Here is a 27,281-nt window from a genome sequence, read left to right as displayed (position 1 = left end):
TTAGTTTGCTGAAGACGATGGCTTCCAGCTTCATTTACATCCCTGCAAAAGACATGAACTCATCCTTTTTTATGGCTGCATAGTATTCCATGGTGTATATGTGCCACATTTTCTTTTTCCAGTCTATCATTGATGGGCATTTGGGTTGGTTCCAAGTCTTTGCCATTGTGAACAGTGCCACAATAAACATACATACGCCTGTGTCTTTATAATAGAATGATTTATAATTCTTTGGGTATATGCCCAGTAATGGGATTGCTGGGTCAAATGGTATTTTTACTTCTAGATTCTTGAGGAATGGCCACACTGTCTTCCACAACGGTTGAACTAATTTACATTCCCACCAACAGTGTAAAAGCATTCCTATTTCTCCACATCCTCTCCAGCATCTGTTTTTTCCTGATTTTTTAATGATTGCCATTCTAACTGGCATGAGATGGAACCTCAGCGTGGTTTTGATTTGCATTTCTCTAATGACCTGTGATGATGAGCTTTTTTTCATGTTTGTTGGCTGCATAAATGTCTTCTTTGAGAAGTGCCTGTTCATATCCTTTGCCCACTTTTTGATGGGGTTGTTTTTTTCTTGTACATTTGCTTATGTTCTTTGTAGATTCTGGATATTAGTCCTTTGTCAGATGTGTAGATTACAAAATTTTTTTCCCATTCTGTTGGTTGCTGGTTCACTCTAATGATAGTTTATTTTGCTGTGCAGAAGCTCTGGAGTTTAATTAGATCCTGTTTGTCTATTTTGGCTTTTGTTGCCATTGCTTTTGGTATTTTAGTCATGAAGTCCTTGCCTATGCCTACATCCTGAATGATATTGCCTACGTTTTCTTCTAGAGTTTTTATGGTGTTAGGTCTTATATTTAGATCTTGAATTCATCTGGAGTTAATTTTTGTATAAGGTGTAAGGAAGGGATCCAGTTTCGGCTTTCTGCATATGGGTAGCCAGTTATCCCAACACCTTTTATTAAATAGGGAATCCTTTTCCCATTGCTCGTTTTTGTTAGATTTGTCAAAGATCAGATAGTTGTTGATGTGTGGTGTTATTTCTGAGGCTTCTGTTCTGTTCCATTGGTCTATATCTCTGTTTTGATACCAGTATCATGCTGTTTTGATTACTGTAGCCTTGTAGTATAGTTTGAAGTCAGGTAGTGTGATGCCTCCAGCTTTGTGTTTTTGTTTTTGTTTTTTTGTTTTGTTTTTGCTTAGGATTGTCTTGGGTATGCAGGCTGTTTTTTTGTTCCATATGAAGTGTAAGGTGGTTTTTTTCCAATTCTGTGAAGAAGGTGAATGGTAGCTTGATGGAATAGCATTGAATCAATAAATTACTTTGGGCAGTATGGTCATTTTCACGATATTGATTCTTCCTAACCATGAGTATGGAACATTTTTCCATCTGTTTGTGTCCTCTCTTATTTCCTTGAGCAGTGCTTTGTAGTTCTCCTTGAAGAGGTTCTTCACATTCCTTGTTAGTTATATTCCCAGGTATTTTATTCTCTTTGTAGCAATTGTGAATGGGAGTTCACTCATGATTTGGCTCTCTGTGTGTCTGTTATTGGTGTATAGGAATGCTTGTGATTTTTGCACATTGATTTTGTATCCTGAGACTTTGCTGAAGTTGCTTATCTGCTTAAGGAGATTTTGGGCTGAGACGATGGGGTCTTCTAAATATACAATCCTGTCATCTGCAAATAGAGACAATTTGACTTCCTTTTTTCCTAACTGAAAAGAAGCTCTGGACAGGGCAACCTGTCAACTAATACTATGTTGGATAGGAGTGGTGAGAGAGGGCATCCTTGTCTTGTGCCAGTTTTCAAAGGGAATGCTTCCAGTTTTCCCCATTCAGTATGATATTGGCTATGGGTTTGTCATAAATAGCTCTTACTATTTTGAGATACTTTTCATTGATACCTAGTTTATTGAGAGTTTTTAGCATAAAAGGCTGTTGAATTTTGCCTAAGGCCTTCTCTGCATCTATTGAGATAATCATGTGGTTTTTGTCTTTGGTTCTGTTTATGTGATGGATTATAGACTTGTGTATGTTGAACCAGCCTTGCATCCCAGGGATGAGGCTGACTTGATTGTGATAGGTAAGCTTTTTCATGTGCTATTGGATTTGATTTGCCAGTATTTTATTGAGGATTTTTGCATTAATGTTCATCATAAATATTGGCCTAAAATTTTCTTTTTTAGTTGTGTCTCTGCCAGGTTTTGGTGTCAGGATGATGTTGGTCTCATAAAATGAGTTAAGGAGGATTCCCTCTTTTTGTATTGTTTGGAATAGTTTTAGAAGGAGTGATACCAGCTCCTCTTTGTACCTGTGGTAGAATTTGGCTATGACCCGTCTGGTCCTGGGCCTTACTTTCTTAATAAACTTCCTTTCATTTTATGGACTTGCCCTGAATTTTTTCTAGTGTGAAGTCCAAGAACCCTCTCCTGTGGTCTGGATTGGACCTCTTTCCAGTAACACCATTTCTGATGTTTCCACTAGCAAGCTGTAATGTGGAGGCTCCAAGTTTTTATATGGCAATGTGGCAGAGGCCTGGCTGCCTACTTCTGTGGATGCCAAGGATATCCATTTTGCTTGCTTAGATCTGGACTGAGGCAGTGTGCCAGCAGTGGGGGCAGCTGTCTCCTTATTCCCCAGCTTTCTGATCAGTCCTCAGTTTTCTGAGGATGGCAGTTTTCTGAGAAAGAGCTACCGCGGTAGGCACTTCTGGCAATTATTCATGGAAGCTCAGCCTGGAGCCTGTTTCCCCAGCCTTTCCAATAATTTTGAAAGCTCCTAATTCATTATATTAAATCCCTGTAAGTTTAAAGTAGCTAAAATGGTTTCTTTTATTGGCAACCAAATCCTGGCTGATACAGATGAAACCCTCAATGATTCCTTCGAACCTCCTGCCTCCTGTATTATTCCCTAAGTCTCTTTCTTGTCAAAGAGAGCTGGGATCCAACCAGCCAGTGATAACCCTGGAGTGCCAGGGTTACTTGAGTTGCTCCTGTTACTCCCCTGTGTGCTTTAATGCTCAGAACTAGGCTCTGGCATGACTTGTTCTGACTGCTCCAACTTTTGGAGAACTAGAATCTCTCCTGCCCTATCTTGGCAAAGGCTATTCACAAACAGATGTAAATGTGAGCTTAGAAGTACTGACCTCTTACCCACCAATTTTCTGCTTCTATGTTTCACCATCTGCTTGGGACGCGATGGCTTCCCCTTGAATCTCTATTGTGCCCTTTGGACAGGGTGCTTTATTCACGTTGCTGCTCCTCCACATGTGTCTCTCTGTAACTGGGTCATTTCCTCTAGAGCACTGAATCTCTTTAGTTGGCCTTAAAAGTTTCCTGGGAGTCTAATTTAAAATGTCAATTCCCCCACCCAACCCTGATTGAGTGGGTTTGAGGTGTGGTGGGAAGTCCACATTTTTAACAAGTGCCACAGGGCATTCTGACCCACAAAGACCTTGGACTACACCTTGACAACTCTCTGATGTCAGTGTCTAGCCCGTGTTAGTGGGTGGAACAGACAGCAGTTCCTAATTCCATCCCTCCCTCTTCCCTGTACTGTGAGAATGGGAAAAGAGAGAGGTTAAAAATAGCTCCTAGGTTGTAAGCTTGCCTGACTGGGATAATGACCATAGCACTGGTTCACACAGGGAGAAATTAAAAAGGGAAACCAGTCTGTGGAGTAAGATAATGAGTTCCATTTGAGACAGGTTGGATTTGATAGCCAAGTGAAGATGTTATACTGTTGGCAGCTGTAATGGATTTGATGACTCAAGCCTGGAAGTTGATTAGTGATGGATTCTCTGTTGAGACTTCAGAGAATCACTGCTGTAGCTAAATTGTTTCATTAATGTGATACAAACCATGGTTGTCCTGAAGATGATATAAATCTAGTATCATGGCTGGGTGCGGTGGTTCACGCCTGTAATCCCAGCACTTTGGGAAGCTGCGGTGAGGGGATCATGCCAAGAGTTCAAGACCAGCCTGGCCAACATGGTGAAACCCTGTCTTTACTAAAAATACAAAAATTAACCGGGCATTGTGGCCTGTACCTGTAATCCCAGCTACTCAGGAGGCTGAGGCAGGAGAACTGCTTGAACCCAGGAGGCAGAGGTTGCAATGAGCCAAGATCGCACCACTGCTCTCTAGCCTCGGTGACAGAGCAAGACTCTGTCTCGAAAAACAAACAAACCAACCTAGTATCATTTCCAATATGACATGGAATCAAATATATTTTATATTTCTTACTGGGTTGTAAAGCGGAAGAGTGAAAAGACTGGTGGCAGGAAAATCCGTGTTATAGGTTGCTGGGAGATGCTTGTGGCCCAGCCCTTTCCCTTAGGGCTCTCCTTCCCCTCTCCCTTATTCCTTCCTCTCCTTTCCTCCAGCCCACTAAGAAATGTATCTTGGTTGTGTAAATTGGAGAAGGAAAGATTATATAGAATAAGAGTAATTAGAGAAGAATAAAAACTAAGACTAGGAATATTATTGTAAATGTGTCAGCTGGCCACAAACCAGCTCAGGTAAAATAATGATGCTCCTGTAGATGTCTCACAGGTCTTTGTGTAAAGGAGAACTCTATACTCTTCTTCCAACCTTATTGTAAAGGTCCTGTTTCTGCTTTCTCTAGGAGTTAAAGCCACTGTTTAAAGTACCTTTCAAGCTCTCTTTTCAAGTAAAATCTTATGCAGAAATAGTATTTTATTACTGTACCTGTACTTGATCAAGTTCAAATATATACACCATTTACTTATTCTAAAGTTGTTGCCTGAGTTCCATGAGAACAACAAGATTATTTTGACGTAGATGAAAGTGTAAAACTAGGGTATGTGGGTAATATATGTAAGCAAACATTTGTTTTCAATTTGTGTTGGTTGCATGATATTGATAAAATTCTGATCCATTCAGGACACTTTGCATTTGCAAAGTAGTTGCAAATGCAACTTTTTTTTAAACAACTTATTTTTCAATCTTAGGATTCTGCAGATAAACAGATATGGTATGAGAACCCTAATTCTGAAATCTATGCAAAAATAATTTAACCTTGGTGTTACTCATAGATATTCACTGAACACTTAGTATATTTTAGACACCGAAATTATATTAGAGAACAAAACAGACACATGGAATTTCTAGCTTAAGTTCCATTAAACATAGGCAGATAGACATTAAATATTATTACTTACAAATAATTGTAAGTAATAATAAGTGCATAAACTGCAGGTTGAAAGAAATTGTAAGTATCCTGGGAATGTTTGACAGGGGACCTAATCTTATATATATGTGGTCAAAGATGTTCTTCCTAAGGAAATGATATTTAGATGGAGACGTGGAAAGTAAACCGGCAGAGATAAGGGGAAAAACGTATTCCAGGTAGATGGTCAGTATGTGTGAAGGCCAAAAAGTGGGAGAGAGCACAGTCTAATCGAGGAAGTAAAAGTCCACATGGCTTTCCCCCAGTAAAGCTGAAGAGAGTGGTGAGCTGTGCATAGAGGTCAAATAGTATAGGATATTTTAGTCAATGCATTAAGGTAATTTGTAGAGTGCTAACTGACAGGTTTTTTTAAGAGACTGAATCTCACTCTATCGCCCAGGCTAAAGTGCAGTGGCTCCCTGCATAGCTCATTGCAGCCTCACATTTCTAGGCTCAAGCAATCCTCTCACTTCAGCCTCCCAAGTAGCTCAGACTACAGGCTATCACCATGACCAACTAATTTTTTTGTACTTCTTCTTTTTTTTTTTTTTTTTACAACTTTTAGGTTCAAGGGGTACATGCACAGGTTTGTTACAAGAGTATATTGCATGATGCTGAAGTTTGGGGTATGATTGAACACATCACCTAGGTAGTGAGTATAGTACCCAACAGGTAGTTTCTCAGCCCTTGCTCCATTTCCTCCCCACTCTTGTAGTCCCCAGTGTCTGTTGTTTCCCTCTTTATGTCCATATACACCCAATGTCTAGCTCTCACATATGAGAACGTATGGTATTTAGTTTTCTGTTTCTGCATTAATTCGCTTAGGATAATGGCCTCCAACTGAATCTATGTTGCTGCAAAGAACATGATTTTGTCCTTTTTTTTCTTTTCTTTTGACATAGAGTCTTGCTCTGTCACCTAGGCTGGAGTGTAGTGGCACAATCTTGCTTCACTGCAACCTCCACCTCCTGGGTTCAAGCGATTCTTCTGCCTCAGCCTCCCAAGTAGCTGGGATTACAGGCATGCACCACCATGCCTGGCTAATTTTTGTATTTTTAGCAGAAATGGGGTTTCACCATGTTGACCAAGCTGGTCTTGAACTCCTGACCTCAAGTGATCCATCCGCTTCAGCCTCCCAAAGTGCTAGGATTACAGATGTGAGCCCCTGCACCCAGCCAATGGTGTGTGCATGTTTTTACGGCTGTATAGTACTCCACAGTATATATGTACCACATTTTTTATCCTTCAGTCCACTATGGATGGGCACCAAGATTGATTCCCTGTCTTTGCTACTGTGAATAGTTAATTTTTAAATTTTTTGTAGATACAGAGTCTTGTTATGTTGCTCAAGCTGGTCTTGAACTCCTGGCCTCAAGTGATCCTCCTGCCTCAGCCTCCCAAAGCACTGGTATTACAGGCATGAGTCACTGTGCCCAGCCCTAAGTGATGTGTTTTTAATCCCAGAACTTTTTAAACTTTCAACCCTTCACCACTTGGGCTATAAGCCAAGGGGTATTTTTCCCTAAGAGGCAAAGAAAGTGTTGCAAAGAAAGCCAAGAACAAAAACTTAAAATTCTTAGCTTTTAAGTTTAAGCCAAATTAACAAGCTAGACATTTGAAAAATTTTGACAGTATACTCACTGAGTAACATTATAGTACAGGACCTGCATAGGTGCCTGAGAGTTGGACCTGAGCATAGTCTCACAGATAAAGATGATCCCAGGTGGGCTGGGGAGAGCAGCCATATATTTTCCAACTAAGAGCAGGCTGACCAAGATGGTGCTGATGAAGTGATACAAATATCAAGAGCAGCAAGTGTTTAGAGGAGGAGAGATAAGGGATCAGTGTGTACTACAGTGGGGTTGGGGACCACCACTTAATATTTCTTATATCATCCTGACATATCTATGTTAAGTATTTGTCTGTATTTGAAACACAATGGAAAGCCACTGGAGGATTTTAAACAGAAACCCGACTTGATATCCCTCTAGCTGGGTATAGAGAATGATTTGAAGAGTGTGAGACTGATCTAGAGGAAACTATGAAGTTTCCATCTATAGGATGGTAGCAGTAGAGATGAACAGAAATGGACAGCTTATAGATATCTGTCTTTGTCTTCTTAGGCTACCATAATAAATACCATAGACTGGTGGCAAAACAATAGAAATTCATTTTCTCCCAGTCTGGAAGTCCCAGATTAACATCTGGCAGGGTCAGTCTTTGATGAGGGCTCTCTTCTTGGCTTTCAGATGTCTTCTTGCTGTGTCTACACATGGCAGGGAGAAAGCAAAAGAGAGAGAGAGAGAGATCTCTTCCTCTTATAAGGTCATAGTCCTATGGGATTAGGGCCCCACCCTTTGACCTGATTATATGATATCCTAAAGATGACTGATAGGGTTATATTAGGGCTTAGGGCTTCAATATATGAATTTTGGGACAACACAGTTTGGTCTATATAATCTTTAGGAGACTGTGCTTGATTGGATATAGGGATGAGGTGAAAGAAAAGAGAGATGAGTCAAGGATAACACCGAGGTTTCTGACTTAAGCAGAATTGATAGTGCCATTTGTGGAGACTGGGATCACTGGAGGTATAGAAGATTTTAGGGAGAAATATCTGAACTTAATGTTAAACATGTTTATTTTGAAGTATTTGTTACATATCAAAATGGAAATATTAAGTGGGTAATTGGTTATTTGGGCCTGGAATTCAGAAAAAATATATGAGGTACAGATGTTGATTTAGGATCCTTCGACCTAGAGATATCTTAGTCTGTTCATGCTGCTGTAAAAGAATACCATAGACTGCCTGGCTTATAATCAACAGAAATCTATTTCTCGCTGTTCTGGAGACTGAGAAGTCCAAGATCAAGGCACCAGCAGATTTGGTGTCTAGTGAGGGCCCGCCTCCTGGTTCATAGACTGTGCTTTCTCACTGTAATCTCCCATTTCTGAGGTCCCTTTTATAAGAGATTAGTGCCATGAGTGCTCCACCATGATGACCTAATCACCTCCTAAAGTCCCCATGTCTAAAAACATCACGTTGCGGATTAGGTTTCAATATATAAATTTTTGGGGGACATAAACATTCAATCTGTAGCAGATAGCCATTAAGCCATGGGACTGGGTAAGAGTCCTAGAGCAATCATTCTCAAACCAAATGTGCAACAAAATCACTTGGATAGTTTGTTAAAACACACGTTGCTTGGACCCACCCCAGAGTTTCTAATATTATTGTACTTTCAGAGGCAGTATGAACATTTTAAGGCTTTTGAAATATACTGGTAAATTTCTTTCTGGAGAGCTCATGGCAATTTATATATGTATATTTGTGTGTATATATGTATATATATATATTTTTTCTTTTTTTTTGAGACAGTCTCGCTGTGTCGCTAGGCACCAGGCTGGAGTGCAGTGGCGCGAACTAGGCTCACTGGAACCTCTGCCTACAGGTTCAAACAATTTTCCTGCCTCAGCCTCTCGAGTAGCTGGGACTACAGGTGTGCACCACTACACCCAGCTAGTTTTTGTATTTTTTTTTTTTTAGTAGAGACAGGGTTTCACCATGTTGGCCAGGATGGTCTCTATCTTTTGACCTCGTGATCCACCCGCCTTGGCCTCCCAAAGTGCTGGGATTACAGGCGTGAGCCACAGTGCCCGGCCAGCAATTTATATTTTTATTAGTTGAGTATAAGAAAGCCTGTTCTCATCATACTATTTCTTGCTTTGAATACTGTAATTTTCTAAATATTAGAAGCAAAAAAAAAAAAAAAGACCTCATTGAAATTTTGTTTTGCACATTTTTTTTTTAATCAATGTGATGGTGAACATTTTTTTTTCCATCTAAGAATGCTGTTTGCACATCCCTTGGTTTTTAGTAAAAGTTTCTCAGTTTTTACATATTTATATCTTAACACATTTATTCAGAAGACCCTTTAATACACCATTACATCATAGTAGGCATATTTTGGAGGTAATCCCCTCTGATAAAATGTACCTAATGTATATGAATTACACAGGTCTGTAATATTTATCTTTGTGAATATGATGAAAAAATACCCTACTATTGTTATTATTCCAAGTTGAGTAATATAAAAATAAGCCTGTAAGCCTATGTAGTGCTAGAGACAGTTTTCTGGTGTATGTAGGGTAAACAAAAACAAGACATTGTCATTCTAATTGACCCTAGGAGGGCTGTTCTGTGGTCTTTTAAGGGGGCGGGGCCCAGAGATCCTCTTTTTCTAAATGTAGAACACACTTGACTGGCTCTAATAAACTGGGCATGACCTAATGTTCCATCTTACATGATTCTATTGCATGGGAAAGCCAGCCCAAATGCTTAGCCAGACAGCCGTGAAGATGCTGATGATAAAGCCAGATACTGCTGGGAGCTCAGCTGTCTTGTCTCTGTGGCTTTTTACTTTTGGACAGCCTGTTTTTAGTAAACAAGGTTAGATAACTTGAACATATGCCTCAAACACTTACAACTCTTTCCTGGCCTGCAAATCCCTTGTTAATTTGTTATAACATCTGCCTTGACCCCTTGTCATCACTACTTTTGGCACCTGACAATCTTAATACAATGAAGCTGGGGTTAGGTTTGGTTGGATGGCTGTGAAACAAATGTTCCCGGCATTATCAAATTGTATTTCTTAAGCACCCACCCTAGAGTGAGTTAATCATAGCTGGAAATGTATTCTGGCTCTTTGAAGTCAAGATAGCCAGCAAATTTTGCAGAAAAAAAAGCACAGGGTATAATATGGCATCATAGCAAGGTCAACTGTCTTCACACCTAAAGGATATGGGATTTTACAATGTATCTTCACTCTGAATGGAGGTTTTGGGATTCTCTGGCTCTTGTTAGATCAGGTAAAGAGCAGAGCATGGTGGAATGGACTTGAACTCTGAGTTCAGACAGATCAATCTTCTGATCTAGAGTTCAGACAGTTCAGTCTTATGAAAGTGACCTGGAGTCACTTTCTTCCTTTCTCAGAATTTGTTTTTTCATTTGCCAAGTTTGGTAACACATGTCTGACAGCGCTATTGTGAGAATGAGGAAACATGTAAAACATATTGCAGGTGTGCAAATGTCAGTTCCCTTCCCTTATTGTTGAGGAGTCGCCACCACTTTAATGAAAGGGATTTTTAGTGTGACTAGGACTCAGAAGGCAGTTTTTCTTTAATGAATAGCCTGATTCTTGGATAATAATGGCTTACCCACAAGGGGGTGAGTAATTGTTTTATGGCTTAGACTTCCCTTGGCATGAGGGGCCCCACCCAGCCCATATGAAAATGAATGCCACTGAGCAGCCAAATGTTTCCTATTTTAATTGAATATTGTGTGTGGAGACCAAGACTCTGAATAAGCCCGAGGACTCTTGTATGTCATGTCCTTAGCATGATGATCTCCCCACTTCTTTTTACAGTCCATGATGATGGAAGAAGATGAGACAGAGAATGTTCCTGTTCGGGGCTCCACTGGAAGCCTCTGGTGCAGTTTACTGTGAGGCCTCCACTTTACCTTTGCTGGAAATTTTTAATAATTAAAGTAATACCAAATTAGAACTTCCAAAATCACAAATTAGAAGTGACTGGGCTTTAGACCCTTTTGAGGCAGGGCAAAATAGAACAACTCAGCTTAGACGTCTGATTGATTACCCATTACCCCCATTCAGTTATTAAAATGGCATCTCTAATGTCTATGAATGAGACATGATAAGCTTAGTCTCATTGCTATTCACAAAAAAAAAAAAAAAAATTCTTCCGAATTGTTTTTAGTTTAACTCTTTTGATCGATCAAGTTATGTCTCCACACAACCTCCAAACCTTTTTATTTCAAATTTGGCGAGTAAATTGCTTGAATACATTTTCTCATGGGTATCCTAAATAGAGGTATTATTGTCACAATTTATATAAAATATAGTATAATTTAGAGGCTGATTATTAACTTTAAAAACAAAATTCTTTCTTTAGGAGGAATTCTCTGATTTAACTTGGTTGGTGATATAAGATCATGGAAAAAATAGGCAGGGGTGCTTGGGAAGACCTCTGTCCTCAATTCTAGGGAGTTACCAAAAAGTTTTGTTACACTGATTGCATCAGAGAATTCTCTAATCCTCACTTCCTCAATATTAGGGAGTTGAGCAAAATAATCTCCAGGGGTTTTTCTGTATATTCAAATTACAGGAACTCATCTATTATATAAACCAAGGCCCAAATTTCTGTCTTGGAAATTCTGAATCTCTCCTTATGAAGTTAGTGGAGTGAGGTATTTCCCAAACTCTATTTCTCATCATTTCTTAGTTTTACCATGAAGTGCCACTGGTAATAGACTTATAAATATTTATTATGACAACAGTAATTTAGCATTAAATTCAAGGCATATGGAGAAAACTAAAGGTTTAAGTTAAAAGCATGCCTAAACATATCTTGATAAGGAACTTCATAAACTTGCAGAAGTATCCCACTAATCCAGTATCGTTTTACAACTTCTCTTCATACAGTCTGTTGAGTTGTGCCTTTCCCATTTGATTCAAACTTATGCGAATTGACATTCATGAGTACATTTTACTTCAAATCACACCTATCGGAGTATACAACTCAAGTCCTAAATTTGAATTCATACTGCATTAAAATTCCCTGGCCTTCTTCTGATATGCTTAAGAAGGTTGATGATACTACTCAACTACATTTTTGGACCCTTAGGATAACTCGTACTATTTAAAAATAAAACTGAGAACTGAAATTCTACCAACCATAAGAATTGACTGTAAAAGTGACTCATCCAATTTGGTGGTCACCTTTTTTTAAAAAAAATCAGGTTTGGATGGAAAATTGAAAAAGCAAAAGACTATTAATAATGACAGGAGGTGGGTGTATGAACAGGTGTAGTAAATTGTGGTGCAGATATGTGAAATTGCTGTAATTTTAAAGAACCACATCCCCATTTTTTTTGTTACCTTCTTAACAAATGGTGGTTTTATGATTCGGAATAAGATGTGCTGAATATTGAGATGAGACTATCAGAATCTTTTTCTTTCAAAAGGGTGGGAAGAGTTCAACTTAAAATGTTAGGACTCAAAAATAAGAATAAGTATTATTTATTTTAATCTGAATTTTACTCCAGTGAAGGAGATTAAACATTTTCACAAGCATTTATAATGACCATGACCAGAAAGTCCTGGCCATTGTGATTTCTTACCTGTTTCTGCACCAGCTTGTTAACTAGTTTCCCTGTTTCCAATATTGATTCTCTAGTCTGCCAACAAATTGACCTTCTAAAACACAAATCTGATCATGGCCTTCTTCTGTTAAAACACCTTCAGTGAATTCCCATTGCCTTCAGAACAAAATTCAAACCTTTAGCATGACATAAAAGGTTCTTTATCATCTGACATCTGCCCTTCTGTTCAGCCTTATCTGCCAGCATGCTTCCTTGCTCCAATGTAATTTTTTTTTTTTTTTTTTTGAGTGAGATGGAGTCTCACTCTTTCGTCCAGGATGGAGTGCAGTGGTGTGATCTCAGCTCACTGCAACCTCTGCCTCCTGGGTTCAAGCAAGTCTTGTGCCTTAGCCTCCCAAATAGCTGAGACAATTGTTCATCACCACACAGGAATAATTTTTGTATTTTTGGTAGAGACTGAGTTTCACTATGTGGCCCAGGCTGGTTTCAAACTTCTGACCTCGGGTGATCTGCCTGCCTCGGCCTCCCAAAGTGCTGGGATTATAGGCATGAGCCACTGTGCTGGCCCAATATAACTTCTTCATCATGCAGAACCAGTTTTACTTCCCTAAACTCACCCCGCTTTGTCATCACACTTTCATAACTCTGCAGATACTTACTGCACCTCTTTCTTGGACTGACTTTCCTGAGTTCTTCATGTGGGAAACTCTTATTCATCCGTTACTCAGCCACCATCTCCTTTCTTGATTTGTACCCACTCCTCCAGTTTGGTGTTAAGCCAATATGTCTGTTGCATATTCTGATGCATACACCATTGCATTCTTCGTCTTACTCTAAATCTTACTTCATCACTGCTCTGTAATGCAATTGTCTGTCTTTCTCTAGACTGAGACCTTCTAGAGGGAAGGTCTGTGTCTTCCTTATCTTTTTCCCTCAGCACTTCCTATAATGCCAGCACACGGTAGGCGTTCTGTAAATGCATGCTAAAACAATCAATGCATAAATAGTCCAGAAAAGTTCAACATGAACTAACTTTAAAATGAGATTAGTCATGACAATTGTTAGTTCAAATTTTTTTTAATTAAAAAATTCCTTACTGTTAAATCAAGCCCATTTTAAGCTTTATAAGGTCACATACAGAGACACACTACATAGCACACTGTTTTAGCAGAAAAGAAATTATTTAAAAGGATTATTTAGAGTAAAATCAAATCTCCATTTTAACAAATATATGAAATGAATTGTATCTTTATGATTATTTGTTGCTATAAATTTATTCATACCAGGAAAATTGTCATATTTAAAATTATCTAAATAATTTTGGCACAGGTGAAATCTTCTAATTTTGTTAAGTCCCTGAGCTCTTTTTATTTTTCTTTTCTTTTTTAAGACAGGGTCTCTGTTACCCAGGCTGGAGTGCCATGGCATGATCACTGCTCACTGATACCTCAACCTGCTGGGCTCAAGTGATCCTCTCACCTCAGCCTCCTGAGTAGCTGGGACTACAGGCATGCATCACCATGCCCGGTTAATTTTTTACAATTATTTTTTGTAGAGATAGGGTCTCCCTATGTTGCCCAGGCTGGTCTAGAACTCCTGGGGGCAAGCAGTCCTCCTGCCTCAGCCTCCCAAAGTGCTGATATTGCAAGGGTGAGCCACTGCATCCAGCCCCTGAGCTCCTTCCACAGGTTGATTGTTTTGTGTCAGCCTCTTCTCTAGCTGCCTCAGCCTGTTCTCTTCAGAATGCCTTGCTACCTGCCCTGGCTTCACAACTACTTTTATTATACTTCCCCCTCACATTAACTCTAGATGAACATTTAATGCTCTAACCTTTCTAGCCAATTGTGCTCTGCAGAAACCAGGCAGCTTCTCTGACATGAAGACTTAGGGTCCTTGCTCCAAAGAGGGCCCTATACAATTTTCCTGATGTTTATCGACAAGGAAGAGGAACCAGATAGTGTCAATTTTGTGCATTCTTCTTCTTCTTCTTAAAATTGCCTGTAGTGGCCAGTGTTTTAAAGCCTCCAAAGCTTTATGTCTCAGATGCTTATCTAAACACTAGATGGCAAAGAGGTCAATGTCCGTGTCACGCTTATTGGCAAACAAGTAGTGCTTGCGCAGCATCCAGTTCAAGGTGCCAGCTCTGAAAATGCACACTGAGAGCACATGGACCCTTTGGCAGGTGGGTAAGGAGTGCCTCAAGGTACTGCCATTGACAAACGTAGAAACTGCGTGCATATCAGACAAGTTGTACTTATGGCTTCAGGAGAATGAGCTGGGGACTTCAGGAATCCTTGGGACAGTGGCCCAGAGGTACTTGTTGTATGTGTCTTGGGCCCACTCCATAAACTTTTAAATGTTTTCATCATCTAGCATATACCCCACGTCCTCCCTACTGACCAGAAAATAGGCACTGCCTGAAAAAAGAGGTGTTTCTAGTGAAGGACACATCTTCACAGTCCCCATGTTTGTCAGCTTTCCATTAATAACTGCATACCCCCTTTTCTACCTTTCTTCCTTACTGACTAGCATCCTCTCAGTTTCCAGGTTGTTTCCACCCATTAATAACGTGAGCTTCTTGACAATTTCCAGGTTGGTTTGAATAGCAAAATCCATACCACAAAGATTTATCAAGTACTCCAGTCTGTACTCATTGTGTAGAGGTACTTCACGCAATTGAGGTCAGCCTGAATCAACTCCACAGGGATGCAAAAACCACACCCTTGGCCCCTAAAGCCTCTGTCAGGCAGAAGCAGCACAGTAGGGCACCTTCTTGCACCTCCAGGGCCAGACTTTCACTCCAGCACTTTCTCTCCATGCAGAGTAAAGCACAGGTACCCTTGTCTGTTACACCTCTCCTCTTCCCATCTTCCAGGGTGTGCAGGAGCCTGCAGATCTGAGCTGGATGTTTAAAAAGCCCCAGGGAACATATTATTGTTGGATACCTGGTACCTTTAAGATACCTGACAGCATAAGTGGCACTTGTAATGGGTGCAGGATGTCACCTGGAATCAGAGCACTAAATGATCCAGACTTTCCTTAATTCTAAATGTGCTGTTTTTCATTTCAGTATACCTTTGCACTTCTGATAAATGCAAACTGACAACCTTCAAAGTCATAAAGAAGAGAAAATCTGTTGCTGCTTGAAGCCTAGAAGACCACTCTTAACAACAACAACAAAAAGTCCCTGATTGCTGTTTGAAATGCTGAGGAAGTTGCTGTGGAAGAGACTTTTCTTCTTTTTCTTTCTTTCTTTTTATTTTTTTATTTTTGAGACAAAGTCTGACTCTGTCGCCCAGGCTGGAGGGCAGTGGCGCAATCTTGGCTCACTGCAACCTCTGCCTCCTGGGTCCAAGTGCCACTCCACTGCTAATGTTTGTGTTTTTAGTAGAGACAAGGATTTCACCATATTGGCCAGGCTTTGGTGATCCACCTGCCTTAGCTTCCCAAAGTGCTGTGATTACAGGCGTGAGCCACCATACCTGGCCAGGATAGATTTTATTTTCTAAGCTCCAGAGCATTTGATATGTCTTTGGAGACATTCACACCAATTCCAAACAAGTTTAAAATGTTATAGAAAGTTAGTGCATGTAATGAGTTCTAAATAAATTTAAATGTTCTATAAGGTTCAATATATGTAATATTGTATTCAACAATATAATTAGAAGTGGTTGATTTTTATTTATAGGAAATCATTTTACTGCATTGTTTATTCTAGATTTATCTAGGACAATGTTGGCAAAGGTCACGTTAGTAACTGAAATCTAGAAAGACTCCAAAGCCTGAATTAAAATAATGACGTAAGTTTTCTTCTTGCAACTCTTTGATCAAACAGGTTACAAATGCTGCTCTTCCTGCTCTGCCTGCCCTCTGGTGGAGGTGCTAACGAGCAGGCCAGGAGACAAGCAAGAGCCATAAAGGAGAATAGTGAAAAAGATCAAGGTAAGTATAAATGGCAAACCACTCCTAAATAATTGAAGAGCCACTGTTTACCTAGAACAAACCTCTGTTCCTTGTTTTTTCCAATATTAAACGGACACAACAGTATTTACCGTAAGACCATCATTCCCAACCTGTTACCTTTCCATAGGTACTGCTCTCTACCTTTGGTCTTGCAGACCTGGCTAATTCCCACACAAAGAAAACCATTCTCCTACTGTAGCCTCTTCTGTATCTGGAAAAGAATGCAGGTTGGTACAGTATAAAAAGCAGTGGACTAGGAAGTGAGGGTTCTGTTTCCAGCTCTGGCTCTTGCTAGTGACTTGGATGCCCTTGGGTAAGTCTCTTAACCTTCCTGAGACTGGGTTTCTTCATCTGTACATTAAAAATTATGATATTAATGCGTCTATTGTGAGGTTCAAATGAGATAATGGTAAAGTGCTTTGTAAACAATAAAGCACCCTACAGAACTAGGGTAATATTAATACAGTGTTGACAACTCTTCTCTGAATCAACATTTAACTTGACTTGGTTGTCTGTGTACTTTAGAATGAGAAATAATGGTTTATCCTTTTAATCTTTAGCAAATAAATGAAGCCTTTGGTCTCGGATCCACAGAAAAAGCAAATTCTATCTCCTGATGTAATCCAAGTCTGTGTGTGGACTCTCTAGATTTTGCTTTCATTTTTGTTTAATTATAACATTGAAAGAGTGGAAGGTTTAAAATTACACCTTTCAGAACTACTCATTATTCAGTGACTCTACATTTCAGATATATTGCTCATGTCTTTAAAATAAATGATCAGGTTCTTTTATTGTTACCTTGGCCTAACTATACATTTATTGACATAGTGATGATGATGGCTTTTAGTTTTTGTTTTTAACATTTCCTTTAAGCTGTGATAATGTAGAAGATTTAAATATTTAGGCATATTAAATGTTTAAATTACTTATACATTTTATTCTGTATGGCTGAGGATAATTGCAAAATACATAGAATTATGTAACTAGAAGAGCTGAGAGTTCTGCACTCCTGTCTTTGCTACACACAATCTCTCATCCCTCTTCCCATCCCACTTTCTTAGGATATACTAGAGGAAAAACAAAAAGAGGTACCTATCTGAAAAAGATAAAACTATCAAAGGTACCTGGTCCAAGTCACCATTACTCTTGGCTATATATTTACAACAGTCTCCTATCTGGTTTTTCTACTTCAATCTTTCTTAAAATAGCAACCAATGGGCATGGTGGCTCACACCTGCAATCCCAGTACTTTGGGAGGCTGAGGTGGGAGGATCGCTTGAGTTCAGGAGTTTGAGACCAGTGTGGGCAACATAGTAAGACCCTGTCTCTATAAGAAAAAAAAAATTAGCTGAGTGTGGTGGTATGTGCCTGTAGTCCCAGCTACTTGGGAGGCTGAGGTGGGAGGATCATTTGAGCCTGGGAGGTTGAGGCTACAGTAAGCCAAGATTACCCCACTGCACAACAGAGTAAGACTCTGTCTCAAGAAAACACATCTAAATCTATATCAATATAGATATAGATGTATCATTCATAGATACAGATAGATAGACAGATAGATAGATAGATGAATAGATTCAGCCAGAATGATAAAATCCATATCTGCTCAAAAATCTCCAAAGGCCTTTTCTCCTCTATCCTCTTTTCCTGCCCACCCCTCACTCCTTCAGTCCAGCCATACTGGCATCCTTGACCACATCAGGGCCACGTCAGCCTCGGAGGCTTGCTGCGAAATGCTCTGCCCTCAGATAGGTGCATGAATGGCATCTTCAGCTCCTTCAAGTCTATTCATCTCCTCAGTGGTCTTCTCTGTCCCATCTTTTAAAATGGCAGCTCTCACTCCACCTTTTATCCCTTCCTCTATGGTGCTTATTACCATCCGACACACAATATGTTTACTTATTTCTTTTGTTTATTGTCTGTCTGCCCCTCTAGAATGTAAGCCCATGAGGGCAAGGGGTCTTACCTGTTTTGTTAACTGCTGTATCCTCAGCACCCCAAAGAGTGCCTGGCTTATAGCAAGTGTTCGATAAATGTTAGCTGAATGAATGAATGAATGAAACAAAGGTAAGTCATGGTCTTATTTGATTTGCAACATTGAAAAATAGTGAAATTTTCATCAAAACAAAAAAAAGCTTTGACATTTTTGATATCTTCCGATGATGAGACCTATTATAACATCCAGTGTATTAGTGTCCTTCTCTTCCATATCCTCCCCCTCCCAAATATTTTGGCCATTCTATGTTTCTAGAATTGAGATCTCTTTTAATCCATTATTGTCCTTTTTAGTGTAAGTATAATTGTGTAAACCACTCATAATTTGTCATGAAAGGAGGAAAGAATTGAATAATAATGAAATATTTGTCCTTTGTTTTCTTTGACACTTTAATCTCTTGATCTTAGTTTTGGTCATTCATTTTCTGACTTCTCTTTCTCCCCCACCTCCAAAATATACATATTACCAAAGGATCTTGCTTGGATTTCTTACCTTGTTTTGCATGTTCTCCGTCAGAAATCATATCCACTATTATGTCTTAGATTATACTCATATTTATAAGCCTAATTTTGACATTTCTTATTGGCCCCGATTTTATGTTTCCCTGGCTGGGCCATCTTTTGAGTTCTCAAACCTTTTATGTCTAAACCAACTGTGCACAGTGGCTCACAGCTGTAATCCCAGCACTTTGGGAAGATCATTTGAGCTCAGGAGTTCGAGACCAGCCTGGGCAATATAGGAAGACCCCGTCTCTACAAAAAATTGAAAAATCATCTGGGCGTGGTGGTACATGCCTATGGCCTCAGCTACTCAGGAGGCTGAGGTAGGAGGGTCTCTTGAGCCCTGGAGGTCGAGGCCTCAGTGAGCTGTGATTGTGATTGTGCCATGGCATTCCAGATGGGAGACAGACTGAGATCTTGTCTCAAAAACAAAAACAAAAACAAAACACTGGCTTCTGTTCCAGTAATTCGTTTCTGTTAATGACCCTGCCTTCTTCTAAATTTGGACATGTTTTTAAGGCTTGTAATCTTTTATGAGTTTCTTCACATTGTCGAGCCTTGTTGTTTATACTTCTCGAATATCTGCTGATTCATTTACTTCTTTGCTTTCAGTAGATTTGTGACAGGGCCTGAGATTCTGCATTTTTAATATGTTTCTGTGTCAAGCTAATGTTTCTGGTCCCTTGACTAAACTTGGAGGAGCAAGGTCCTGCTCTAAGATAACAATGTCCATCTGAACCTAGTCTTCCACTTTCTATTCCACAACTATATCTAAGAAAGACTCAATTCTCTTTCAAAAACAGAGATCTGATATTGCTCAGTCTTGTTTTTTTGTATGTCACAAAAGATTTGGAAAGTTAGAGACAAGATGAAACATTCAAATCAGCCATAATGGTCAATTCAGAATTAATCATGAGCAGTTTGATGTCTATGTTTTTAGTCCTTTCTTTATTTGCATGAAAATACACATTCACGTTATATCTGTACTTTGAAAACCAAAAAGGGATAATTTATCTTTTTTATTATCCAATTCATAAATTTGCTTTCTAAGTTTGTTGACTTCCCCATCTTACAAAGTAAAATCTGCCTTTTCTTTTCTTTCTTTCTTTCTTTCTTTTTTTTTTTTTTAAGAGAGGGTCTCACTGTTTCCCAGGCTGGTGTGCAGTGGTGCAATCATGGTTCACTGCAGCCTCAACCTCTCAGGCTCAAGCAATCCCCCCACCTCAGCCTCCTGAGTAGCTGGGACTACATGTGTGCACCATCGCACCCAGCTAAGTTTTGTATTTTTTAGAGATGGAGCTTCACCATGTTTCCCAGGCTGTCTTGAACTCCTGAGCTCAAGCCTGCCTCAGCCTCCCAGTGTGCTAGGAATTCAGGCATGAAACACTATGCCTAGCCAGAATTTGACTTTTCTGTAGAATAAAAACACCCAATGCTGTTTTTTCTCAACCTCCTTGGCTGCTTGGGGACTTGGTGCAGCCAAACAGATGAATCCTCTGTTGACTTTGATTCATGGGCTGGTGACTCAAAGCAGCAGGGATGATGCAGAATCCGCTCTGGCCAGGGCTACAGCAGCAATAGCAGCTGCATCCGGTTTCCAGTGGCAGCCGACACAGCTGTTCTGAGGCAATGTGCAGTGTCCAGCTCCCAAAGACTTGGCAGTGCAAGCCATGGGTCAGTGCTTGGCAGATTGAGTGGTGACTTCATGGATCAGCTCTGCAGAATGCTTTGGGTATGGTTCTTGCCTTGATGGTTCTCTTCCCACCTTTGCTTCTTACATTAGCTTCAAAGTTGACTTAATACACTGGTAACAAATACTAATGATATTAACAATAACTGACTTTTATGTAGTGCCAGGCAAATTTCTAAGTATTTTATGTATATTAACTCATTTAATCTTTTACAAAACTCCAATGAGGTATGGAGTGGTGTTATCCCCCTTTTACAGATAAAACTGAGTTATAGAGAGATTATGTTACTTCTCCAAGGTCCCATGACTATAAATGGTACCTCTGAAACTCAAACCTAGTCAGTCTGATCTAGTTCTTAAAAGTCTTGACTGATTCATGTACTGTTTGGCAACCTAATTTTTTCATGTAACAAAATTCCATGAGCATTTCCATATCATTAAACATTTATTTAAGCATTTAAAGTAGCTGTGTAATGTTCAGTTATAAGGATGATTAAAGATTTGTTTACATAACTCTCTACTGTAGTAAGGACATCCTGGTGGCTAAACTTTTTTTGAGACGGAATCTTGCTCTGTTGCTCAGGCTGGAGTGCAGTGGTATGATTTTGGCTCACTGCAACCTCTGCCTCTCAAATTCAAGCAATTCTCCTGCCACAGCCTCCTGAGTAGCTGAGGCTACAGGTGCATGCCACCACACCCAGCTAACTTTTGTATTTTTAGTAGCAATCAGGTTTTGCCATTTTGGGCCAGCTTGTCTTGAACTCCTGACCTCGAGAGATACACCTGCCTCAGCCTCCAAGTTTTTCTTTCTCTTTCTTTCTTTCTTTTTTTCTTTTTCTTTTTTAACATCTATGACTTTTTCTCTGGGATAAAGTCTTCAAAGTGGAATGCTAGGTCACAGTATATTCAAATTGCCTTCCTGAAAGTTTATTCCAATTTACACATCTAGCCATGGATGGAAACACCCTGTTTTATTGAGTCCTTATTAACATTGCATGTTAACATTAAATTGTTTTCCTTTATGGCACTGAAAATGATACATAGTTTTCTCTTAAACTTGAAATTATTTAACCATTTAAACATACATTTATTGGTTATTTGTTAAAAGTTATTTTGTGAATTGCCTTCTCCATCACCTATAGGATAAAGGTGAAAACTTCAATTCAAGACTCTTCTGACTCTGACTCCAACTACTTTTCTAACTAATTCTCCTACAGGTTCTAAACATTCACTTGGCAACTCAAGGGGATTATTTTGTATTACATTGAACCATATGAATGTGCTATTTTTGCAGGCCAAAAAATTGTTGGTTATTGATAGTTTCATATGGTGAACTTATAAATCTCCAAAACCTTTGCTGTGACACTACAATGCTTTCCACAAATGCCTGTTGCCTGTCTCTGCTGGGTGAAATCCTGCTAGTTCTTTACAAGGTGGAGTTCATGAATCAGGTCCTCTCCCTCCAATTCCCTTGCCACCCCTCTCCAGGTCCTCCTCTCACTCCCAGCTTAGGTAACTATAGATCATTCCTTTTCACAATTTCAACTCTCATTCTTTCCTATCATAGCTGTAGAATGAGCTCAGGGTATTTACAGCTGGATAACAAGTTTTCATTTGCCTGGCAGAGGGTGGGCCCTCTGTTGCTCTTCTCTGGCAGAGACTGTCTTATTTATTTTGGTAGCCTCAGAGACAAGCAAAGTTCCCGGCTTATAGTGGTTGCACAAAAAATATTTGTTGAATTGAAGAACTGGTAACTTTAGGGCCCATGAAGTGCCTTATTAGTGCAATACTACTTGCAATTTCCTTCCACATTAAATCAGGAAGAGTGTATGTAACACCTTCTAATATCTTCTAATTTGATTGCTTGGTATTTTGTTTGGAATCGATCCTCCTTATTTTGAACCTCCATCTTTCTAATTCATCTTTTCCTATATTTTCAGATGTTGTAATTATATTGTAATTCAACAAAATTATTTTATTCCATGGTACAATTCTCAAGAGCAAAACAGCACAGTTCTCTAACTGGCTAAATAATGAATCAGCATACTTTCCAAGGACTGTCTTCTGTATTTTTTCCTTTTGATCAAATCCATCTTTTCTGTCAGTTGGACATTCAGGAACTTTTAGTGACCTCTGGGAAATACCAGTGCTACAGACAGAGTTACAGTATTACAACAAGCTTCAGGAAACATTAAAAGTAAAAAATATTTTTAAAAATTCATTAAAAACATTTAAATGGAATCTTATTGAGACAGTCTCCTAAACGGAATATAAGGGGTACACTGCATAATTAACTTAAAGTATACTTACAGGAAAAAAATTATGAAATTATTGAACTTTAAAGGTAGGAGAGACCCCCAAACGTTTCAGTATGTGCTCTTTGGTGAAAAAATACCAAATAGGAGTTGGGGAGAGAATAGTAATAGTTTGAGCTTAACGTTGGCTCCATATTCCCTCTCCAGTTAATTTGAGTGATGTTCCAACTCTTGCTCATCTTTTCTTACCTACATATCCTGCCCTAGCTATTCCTGGAATGAGTTCAGGTAGAAGCAGCTGCAATGCCAGGCCTCTTTTGTGTTTATATTCAGAGGCAACTGGGTGTTGCTTTATGTATTCTTCATCCCCTTTTTTCCCCCAGACATTTTGCCAGCTCTGGCCTTTTCTTTCCTGCTTGTGCATTAGGCAAGAATGTGCTCAGTATTTTGACTTTTCTAAGTGGGCTTTTCTAACAAGGAAACTAGTTCAATGACCAATTTAAAAGACAGATTATAACAAATTTTGATGAGAATGTGGAGAAACTGGAACCCTCATACACTGCTGGTAGGGTGAAAAATGGTGCAGCCACTTTGGAAAACAGTCTGGCAGTTCTTCAAATAGTTAAACATAGAGTTGCCATACGATCAAGCAATTCCATTCTTAGGTATACTCCAGAGAAATTAAAACATATGTCCATACAAGAGTTTGTACATGAATGCTCATAGTAGTGATATTCATAGTAGCCAAAGAGTAAGCAACCTAAATTTCCATCAACTGGATGGATGGATGTTGTATGTCCATAAAATAGAATATTATTCATGAATTAAAAGAAATGAAATGCTGATAAATGCTACAATATAGATGAACCTTGAAAACAAGTTAAGTAAAAGAAACTAGTCACAAAGGACTATATGTTGTGTGATTCTGTTTATAAGAAGTGCCCATATAGGTAACTCTATACAGACAGAAAATAGATTAGCAGTTGCCTGCAATGATGGTGGGGGAAGTGGAGCTTCTTTCTGGGGTAATGAAAATGTTGTAAAATTGATTGTGGTGATAGATGTATAAACCTGTGAATATACTAAAGGCCATCAAGTTGTACACTTTAAGTGGGTGAATTGTAGAGTCTGTGAATTATATTGCAATAAAGCTGTAAAAAATTAAAAGGATGGGAATATTCTTTATATGTAATTTTGTCTCCTGGTACTTTTCTGGCTAGCTGGAGATTCCCATGCCAAATTTCAGACTTACTTTGTCCTTTGATTCTATTTGAAGTCCAGCTAATAGCTAATGTATCAGGGTGAGAATTTGACTCACACTGCAACTTAGACATGAAGATAAAATATAAATTCTTTATTTAGATTATAACCAATCTGGCTTTCCTCCTGAATTCTTAACTGTGGATAGTGGGAAAAATAAATGGCATATGTAGTTCCCAATGTCTGGGAAGACCACTAGGATGGAAGGAATGGCTGGGACTAATTTATCTGCAGCTAACACATACTATTCTTGCTGCAGCTATATTCACTCAAATGACTAATGGACAGGACAGTCAGTGTAGGGCTTCATATGTATGGTTCTGAATTCTTGTCTTTTTTTTTTTTTTTTTGTGAGACAGAGTCTGCGACACTTGCCCAGGCTGGAGTGCAGTGGCGTGATCTCCGCTCACTGCAACCTCTGCCTCACGGGGGTTCAAGTGATTCTCCTGCCTCAGTCTCCCAAGTAGCTGGGATTACAGGCGTCTGCCACCATGCCCAGCTAATTTTTTATATTTTAAGTAGAGATGGGGTTTCACCATGTTGGCCAGGCTGGTCTCGAACTCCTGACCTCGTGATTCACCTATCTGGCCTCTCAAAGTGCTGGGATTACAGGTGTGAGCCACCACACCCGGCCCTTCTTGTTTTGATTCTATGCTTTGTTTTGGTCTTTGTTATCCATGTAATTCAAGATTTGCTCTGAACTCCTAGATGTGTGTGTTCCATAACTCATGAAGGCTCTTTTGGCTTCTAACTACTGGCTCTGTCTTGAGCACTGGTTTCCAGGCAATGTCAATGTCTCTGGGTTTGCTTAGTCCTGTAGCTGGCCACAAAGGTGGTTCATTGTTTTGGTCTCTATCATGGCTTCTGATCCCATCTCTATGATCAGTAGCCGGCTAGGGTGATAAAATAATTATTTTGTGGGTTCCTGAAGCACTAGAGCTTAGTAGAATACATACACTTATTTCCTTCTTCTGAAACACTATTTAAAAGCACTCTAAAATGTTTGAAATGAAATTTGCTCTGTTTTTATGATTTTGTACTGATGATGCTATAAGTACTTATTTTACTTTTAAAGCTGTATTTGTTTGTATGTTCTTTTGGAAAGAGGACTCTCTGGCTATTAGTGCTTTGAATGGAAGGAGATACGAAAACCATATTACATTTTTGGCTGAGGGAGGAGATAAAACATGATGTATATTTGTTTCTCAAATTGTTTTATTCTTGGCCTAACTAAATCAGCGATGTGACAGTTCAGAAAGGAATTTGGAGCACTTACTGGTGACATATTCTGAAAGATGTGACTTGTTCAGTAAAAAATATTTCAAAATTGGCATTTATTCGGAACTGAATCTTAGCATTGATATATTGTCCTATATAGTGCCAACGTCTGGGAGGTAATTTTCATTACAAAGAATACTTTATTTTGGAAAACAAATAGAAATTTTGAGAATATTTAACATAATATGACTGCATATTGAGTTCACAAAGGAACCAACTTGATTAAAATATTTGAGAACTAAATGCATAAGAATGTGAGCCTGTATCTATTATATGAGATTTTTTATTCAATAAAAATCACCTGTGTCTATTATATATATATGTATACAAATATAAATTAAAATTTCAGGTATATACACACATACACAAATCTACTTATTTATTTATTCTTTGGTATGTTGGCTCAAGATTCTATGGATATAATTTTTGCATTATTATCTTAATCAAATCATACCTGCTAATTCATAAATGTTAACTTATAAGTGAAAGGTTGATAATGAAAATCTTTAAAAAGTGTACTATTTTGATTATTATTTCTGATATTCCAAAGTATTAACAGCTGTAAAAAAAATGCCTAAGCTATTTGAAACAACTCTTAAGTCAGTTGTAGAAGAAATGCTATTAAAACATGAGGTAAAATTATACAGATCACTAGATCCAAGAAAATGCAATGATGATAGACTAACAGTAGTCAAGAAAGAAAAGGAAGAATAATTGGAAATGAGAAGAAGAGTGAAATATCAAAGGATGGATCTGAAGCCCTGGAGAGATTCAGTGAATAACAGTATGACATAGTAAGGCTGGGCACAGGGGCTCACACCGGTAATCCCAGCACTTTGGTAGGTCGAGGTGGGCGGATCACCTGAGGTCAGGAGTTCGAGACCAGCCTGGCCAACATAGTGAGACCCTGTTTCTACTAAAAATACAAAAATTAGCTGGGCATGGTGGCACACGCCTGTAATCCCAGCTACTCAGGAAGCTGAGGCAGGAGAAATGCTTGAACCCGGCCGGGAGGCAGAGGCTGCAGTGAGTTGAGATTGTGCCACTTCACTCCAACCTGGGTGACACAGTGAGACTCTATCTCAAAAAAAAAAAAAAAAAAAAAAAAAGGAAAAGAGTATAACATAGGAAAAGGGTGTTATAATCTTAAGCACTGCAATGACTTCACGCATTAGTTTCATATGTTATGCCTCTCATTCCATTTGATCTGACTGAGATACAGATTACACTGCTGTATCAAATAGGACCAACATACAATGACTTAAACAAGTAAAAGTCCAAGGTCTGGAAGGTGGTTTGGCACATTCTGGACTCAAGGCTCCTTCTAAGTGTGGTGTTACCATTTGGAAGGTGTTGTCTTCATCATCCACACTGCTCAAAATGGCTCACTACTATGTCAACTGGATTTGTCAGAGGCATTTGAACAAGAACAACCCCATCTTGAATCAGGGCTGGGTAAAATAAGGCTGAAACCTACTGGGCTGCATTTCCAGATGGTCAGGCATTCTAAGTCATAGGATGAGATAGGAGGTTGGCACAAGATACAGGTCATAAAGACCTTCCTGATAAAACAGGTTACAATAAAGAAGCCAGCTAAAACCAACCAAAACCAAGATGGCCATGAGAGTGACCTCTGCTCATCCTCTCTGCTATACTCCCACCATGAGGGTTTACAAATGCCATGGCAACATCAGGAAGTTACCCTACGTGGTCTAAAAAGGTGAGACATGAATAATCCACCCCTGATTTAGGTGAAATCAGAATATGTGTCTGACTAACTCTTCCTTTCTTTTGCTCTCTTGCTATTTTTCTTTCTTCTTTTCACAATTTCCTGGGACTCGAGAGGAGCAAGCTTTTCTTTTGCTTCCCCTAAACTAGTGTGATACTTCCATAAAGCATGAACCCTTATATCAACATCAGACAAAACAAGTCAACAAACAAAAAAGCAGTGAGAATGAG

General features: G+C 39.1%; 1 protein-coding gene and 1 pseudogene across 3 annotated transcripts in view; one reads left to right on the top strand and one right to left on the bottom strand.

Moving 5' to 3' along the window:
* The window catches only part of GSAP (gamma-secretase activating protein), a 223,683-nt gene that overhangs the window by 60,696 nt on the left and 135,706 nt on the right, over window positions 1-27,281 (top strand). For 2 of the 3 annotated variants that reach the window (XM_064374846.1, XM_064374836.1), the window contains exon 3: window positions 16,219-16,325. In XM_064374846.1, the coding sequence (XP_064230916.1) occupies window positions 16,219-16,325 (107 nt within the window). Of the gene's footprint in view, window positions 1-15,453; window positions 16,326-27,281 lie in introns of all 3 variants that reach the window. The other variant, XM_064374829.1, reaches the window with a different exon arrangement.
* On the bottom strand, window positions 14,268-15,201 carry LOC105726952 (beta-1,3-galactosyl-O-glycosyl-glycoprotein beta-1,6-N-acetylglucosaminyltransferase-like; annotated as a pseudogene).

This window comes from Aotus nancymaae, unplaced genomic scaffold, assembly GCF_030222135.1.
Source record: "Aotus nancymaae isolate 86718 unplaced genomic scaffold, 86718_ANA_hifiasm-v0.15.2.pri h1tg000002l, whole genome shotgun sequence".
NCBI lineage: Eukaryota > Metazoa > Chordata > Mammalia > Primates > Aotidae > Aotus > Aotus nancymaae.
This window is presented reverse-complemented; position numbering and strand designations above follow the sequence as displayed.